Source organism: Carassius auratus, unplaced genomic scaffold (assembly GCF_003368295.1).
Source record: "Carassius auratus strain Wakin unplaced genomic scaffold, ASM336829v1 scaf_tig00215912, whole genome shotgun sequence".
NCBI classification, from domain to species: Eukaryota; Metazoa; Chordata; class Actinopteri; order Cypriniformes; family Cyprinidae; genus Carassius; species Carassius auratus.
Window position 1 is genome coordinate 524,440 of NW_020528306.1, and position 6,030 is coordinate 530,469.

A 6,030-nucleotide genomic window follows, 5' to 3' on the forward strand; every position below is an offset into this window, starting at 1 on the left:
CCGTCAAGTAGCGTCTTTTTTCGACAGTTAATATGTTGCTGAGACGAGCTTCTGTAACAGATGAGTTTGGATGAGACTGTCTGGAAAAAAGAAACGTGAAGAATATTATTCCAAGCTCTACGGAGGAGGACAAATGTTTCCTCTACAGCTCGAGAGTCTTAATTCCTGTACAAATATTTGTTGTAAGGCAGTGGAGTCCATTCCTCCATCAGTCATATTTATTTCTCCGCTCTCTGCGTTTGTCTTTAGAGACTGTGGAAATAACCAGAAAGCAGTTTAAATACAGAGAACACATTTTGTGTCAGATAAAAATACTTGTTCTTTAAGGGTAAATTTTAAAAAGTCGAATTCCTACTATTTTGTATGTATGTGGCTAATGACATTGCTTAATACAGACCTGGAATTTAATGTTAGCAAATTGTCTATTTAATTTTAAATCCTTTAAGCAATATATAAAAGTATTTTTGTTGTTGTTCTTCCTAAAGCTGCATTTTAATAATCAAACATGTTAATTCTATTGAATATAATATTGCTTAATATATTTAAGACCTGCTAGCATTTTTGATTTACATTTTATATCCTTAAAGAGACATATGAACACAGTTTTTTGTTGTTTGAGATAAGAGCGAGTCTTCCTATCTTTATTTTGTGGAAAACCGAGGGTTTATACTGACATTTTATTGCCGAACAGAACCCCTTGTGCCTGCTCTCCTGCAAAGCCATAATCCAAGCGATCATTGAATCATCTTCAGCGGTAAAGGACAAGCAATAATATTTTTATTTTATAGACCGATGTTGGACTATTCTCACGATGCATTCATTTATGGAGCTTTGACTCTGCTGTGTAGAGCAAAAAAAAAAAAATCAATGTTGAACATCAGAAGTGTAAAGTCATCACACTGACACTAGTTTCTCTCTGTTTGCTTCAGCACTTTCGTGGCCTTTGGTTGTGTCACTTTTAATGGGATAATTCAAGTCAGATAGTGATCCATCTTTGGTCATGAACCTTACCCCTCACGAACCAATAGAATAGTTTTCTCAGAAAAATGGAAGAAAATGATAGGGTGATGGAGACACTCTAGAGAGACAGCTAGGTGTAGATGAACTGTTCTGGTGGTCTGAGATATTGAGAAGTCTTGTGAAGTCAGACTCCCCTTTGGGAAATACCTTAGCGGTCTCGAGTAGTCCATGATGTCATGAATCATGAAATTGGGCTGGAATATGTCATCCAATGGAGCCCCACGGTTAATACATTGTTATATTTGTTATCGTAAATCCCATCTGTCTTGGTTATAAGTGTCAGCTGTCCAGTAGTTTCAGCTATGGGGCCAGTGATTGGTGTGAAAAACCATTCTAGAAAAGACTTTGCTGCGTCATGTTGTTTTAAAAGTTTTAATGCTACCATACAACTTTATGTATTTGGGTCAGTGGAAGAAAAAAATAAGTATATATAAAAACATAAAAAAAGACAAGCTCATAAACACTTTGTGGATGGTCATGAAAACATTTATTCACTAAAGAGTTTCAATTAAAATTCTCAATTTTAATGAGGAAATTGTGTTGTAAATATCTGAAATTATATAAAATATCAGTGTTCCCGTAGCTCAATTGGTAGAGCATTATCTATCAAGCGCAAGGTTGTGGGATCGATTCCCCGGGAACACATTATAGGTAAAAATGAATAGCCTGAATGCAAATAAGTCGCTTTGGATAAAAGTGTCTGCTTAATGCATAATTTTTTATTTAAATTATTTTTATTGATTTAGTTATTGTTTATTTTTATTTTTTTATGAAAGTCAGTTACTTGATGGTGAAACTCAACATCAGATGTCTTTGCATCAGAGAAGAAGATGTAATGGAAACTTGTGGAAGCCTGTAGAAATGATTTGCAGACATCTTTCTTTGCGAGAGCTCACCGCTCAAAAGCAGAGGGCTGAGATGGTGGGCTCCAGACTGGAAGCCACAAGAGTCATTCCTAGCCCTCGGCATTGTGGATGACTCATAGAGTACTTCCCTATAGGGCTGGTGTCCCTGCGTCTTCTCCCGCTGCAGAACAAGAGTGTTTCATGTTTGTTGGTTTTCGTGAAATTCAACTTGATTTCAAGGGCAGATACCAGACCCAGCCTTGATTTTAGGAGAAACCCAATCCACAAGAAAGAACAATTCTTACTAAACGAAGCATTAATGTTGTGCATTATGTACAGTTGTTAAAGTAACTATGCTTTCCAGTTCACAGAGATGATGTAAGTCGTCCCTACCATGAGAATATCTCAAAGACTGATCAACATCTACTTTTTTTTTTTCCTCCCATTCCAGAGGTGATGTCCAATCGGATGGAGGGAATGATGAACTCCTACACACCATTGGCTCCAGCCCAGCAACAGATGGTTGCTATGGAAAATGGTTACAGCACCGATCCCTTCCAGCAGGGCCTCACCCCTCCTCAAATGCCCGGTGACCACATGAACCCATATGGTGAGCATCAACCCATGAGCTCTGTCATGTTTGCTCCCTGAAGCTGGGGCTTGTGTTTGGACCACAAGGTTCACAGAATGCAACCATACCACTGTTCTCTCCTCATGAGATTACACAAACGCACCACTTTATTTTGAAGTTTTCCTTCCAAATGAATTCAGTGTGTTTCAAAACCGTACTTGCCTCAACCACTGTTCCCAGAGCTACCCGTTTGGTTTATTTGCCCGGGTCTCATACAGATTAATGGTGTAGTCTGTTATGCTGTGTGACACTATCTATTGGATTTTTGTTAAAGAGCCGAACGATGATCTGTGGTGCGCCATGTAAAACAACAATGGTTAACCATGATGACTGACGCACAAAGTGCCATGGGAAAGCATCCATGTGTCTGCAAGCAAAACAAAACACTGAGCAAAACCATTGAGAGTTTGCCACATTTGTCAAAATTTGGTAGGAAGTTTGGGTAGAAAGCGAACTATAATTCCTCAGCGTGACGTTGTTTCTGCACAATTCCAGTTGTTCTCAATATTATTGACGTTAACTTCAAACATTAGCCACATAAATCTGGAGACATCGGTCACAGGCAGCCTAAAAACAGGTCCCAAGTGTCTTGTCATTCGTTCTCCTGAATGGCAAGGCCCAAATCCCCGGTCTCATCACACTCCAGCTTGGATTTTATGGGAGAACAGCGGGGACAGACAACATTGCCAGCTCATTAAAAACCCATAGCCCATCAACCTGTCACTGTCTTTCAGAATGGTGTCATTAAGTACTAGAAAGCGTATTACTCCTAACTGTGCCCACAAGGAAAATGATAGAGCGAGAAGATTAGCCCAGAAGTAAACATTTGCTATTACCTCGGTTGTTAGCGAGAAACCATTTCGTTTAACAATATCTGATTGCATGGAATGTTGGATCCCGTACAAATACATAATTGAACAGTCATTAATTTTCTGTTGTTTATGTGAAGATTGATAGATTTATATAAGAGTCTGCGATAATCATTATTTAATCATACAATTTTTGTCTTGAAAATGATTGTCTCACATATATATATATATATGTGTGTGTGTGTGTGTGCGTGTGCGTGTGCGCGTGTGTGTGTGTGTGTGTGTGTGTGTGTGTGTGAGGCTTTATTTTCTTCATTATGTTATTGACTTGCCACCCAAATATATCACAATACATTTTTTATACAGAAATGAAAAGCATGATCATCATTAAAAAATATATGTATTTAGATCACTGTACATATGAGTGTTACTTTTAATGTATTTTTGAATAAATCAAAGAATTCAGACAAAAAAGAGCATTATACTGACCATCTCTTTTCGCTTACAACAGGAAATGACTCGATATTCCATGACATCGACAGTGACACTTCACTGACCAGCCTTAGTGACTGCTTCATGGCCTCGTCCGAGGCGGGCTCACTGCAAGCGAGAGTGGGGAATCCCATCGACCGACTCTATTCCATGCAGAGCTCCTACTTTGCTTCATGAAAACCTAAACCGACAGGGAAAGGAAAAAGTGGGTCACTTCGCTGCAGCTCACTTAGTCAGACGGTGCCTATCAAGGAAATACAACAGAATCGTCAACAAAGATGAAACATCTTAGACAAACAGGCAAAAACAGAAAAGTCAAGTGAACCCGAAGACTTACGTCCTTATTTCTCAGCAGTGAAGCACCAGCTCTGAACGCCCAGTGCGCCTGAGGCTGAGATTTTTTTCTAGGTACTTGTAGATTGTTTGTACACGACTTTCTCAGAAGTAGCATTTCATCTTATCCTCAAAAAGAGTATTGATGTACAGTTTGACGTCACTGAAGCATCAAGCCTCGACTTATGATTTCCTGCCGGGAGAGGTGGAAGATCAAGACACAAAGCTCATAATGCATGAATCCATATTTTTGTGATTGTTACATAAAAAAAAAGAAAAGAAAAGTAAAAAAACAAAAATCTTGTGTTGTTCAGATGCTGAAAATGTGATGTTCAGACTAATTTCCTCATTTTCATTATGTTCAGCATTGCATTTTTTTCACTTTGATAGGTTAGCCCTCTGAAAGACGATGTAGAAAAAGCATAGAGGGGGAGATATGTATAGTGTATCTGCATTTGTGAGTATGTTAGTGCGTGTGAGTGTGTGTATGTGTGTGTTCCAGTGTCCTTACCTGTGTGGTTGTATGAGTGTGTGTCTGTGCGATGGTAAGATACTGTCATTGAAAGTTTGAACCGTGTGTATATACTTTTCCCAAACAAATCAGCTGTGCATGTTAAAAATGGAGATCATTCTATTTATTTAACTAAAACATGCTTTTGAAGGTACTTAAGAAACTGAAAAGCTTTATTTAAAAAGGAGAAAATCATGTTTAAGTAGCTGAAGCGTTCATTTCACACCACAGTTGTATGTCTTTTAAGTAGAAAAATGTATCTTTATTCCAGCAATGTGCATCTGCAAAAAAAATTGCTATTTATTTGTTTCAGCCCTGACATTACCGGAAAATGCATTTCCAAATGCGAATATTGCTAATTTGCCAAAGTCTGTTGGTACGATGAATAAAGCCCTTTTCTCCTTGATTGTTTAGCTTCCACAAGACTATTTGAGTACATTGTTTATTATTTACATAATGTACATTTTTCATTTTCTTCTCTTTTAGTTATGTTTATATATATATAAATATATATATATATATATATATATATATATATATATATATATATATATATATATATATATATATATATATATATATATATATATATATTTAGATTTACAAAAATATTTTATTTCCTTCAACAGGTGTAATGTAAACAGGGTTATTATTGTTAACTAAAACTAAAACCATTAAAGCATTATTTAAAATAAAATGAAATATATAAAAATTAAACTAGTACTAATGCAATATTTCAAATTTTAGTTTAAAGTTGCGATGTAACAAATAACTAACTAATAACACGTAAAAACTCTCTCTCTCTCTCTCTCTCTCTCTCTCTCTCTCTCTCTCTCTCTCTCTCTCTCTATATATATATATATATATATATATATATATTAGCAACAACAAAAAAAAAACTATAACAGTGTACCAATTATATTAAAATAACATTGTATGGAAACACCAGCTTACTTGTAAATTATTATTGCACTATTCTTATTTTTCATCATTGGTATTATTATTTATATTTTAAATAAGTAGTGTTTATTAAATGAATAATATTTATTAAAGGGCTAGTTCACCAGAGAATGAAAATTCATCCATCTACTACTCACCCTCGAAGCATCCGAGGTGTATGTGACTTTCCTCTTTCAGAATAATCCAGTCGAAGTTGTATTAAAAAATTGTCCTTGCTTTTCCAAGTTTATTATGTTTGAAATCTGGATATTCATCTTACAAAAATCCATGGATTCGCTACAGGAGGCCTTTATTCACCCCCCGGAGCCATGTTAGGGACGTTTTATTACAGATGGGCACACTTTATTTCACATCTTCTGAACAGTTGACAACAAACACCTGCTTACCCCCATTGAAAGGCTTGGAAGAGCAATGGACGAATTTTCATTC

The 6,030-nt window shown here is 36.4% G+C and overlaps 1 protein-coding gene across 1 annotated transcript in view; it reads left to right on the plus strand.

Moving 5' to 3' along the window:
- Window positions 1–5,066, plus strand: part of lmx1bb (LIM homeobox transcription factor 1, beta b) — a 59,839-nt gene extending 54,773 nt beyond the window's left edge. The window contains exons 8-9 of the mRNA XM_026261725.1: window positions 2,317–2,475; window positions 3,817–5,066. Of these exons, the coding sequence (XP_026117510.1) occupies window positions 2,317–2,475; window positions 3,817–3,974 (317 nt within the window). The 3' untranslated portion in view covers window positions 3,975–5,066. The remainder of the gene's footprint in view (window positions 1–2,316; window positions 2,476–3,816) is intronic.
- The last annotated feature ends 964 nt before the right edge of the window (window positions 5,067–6,030 follow it).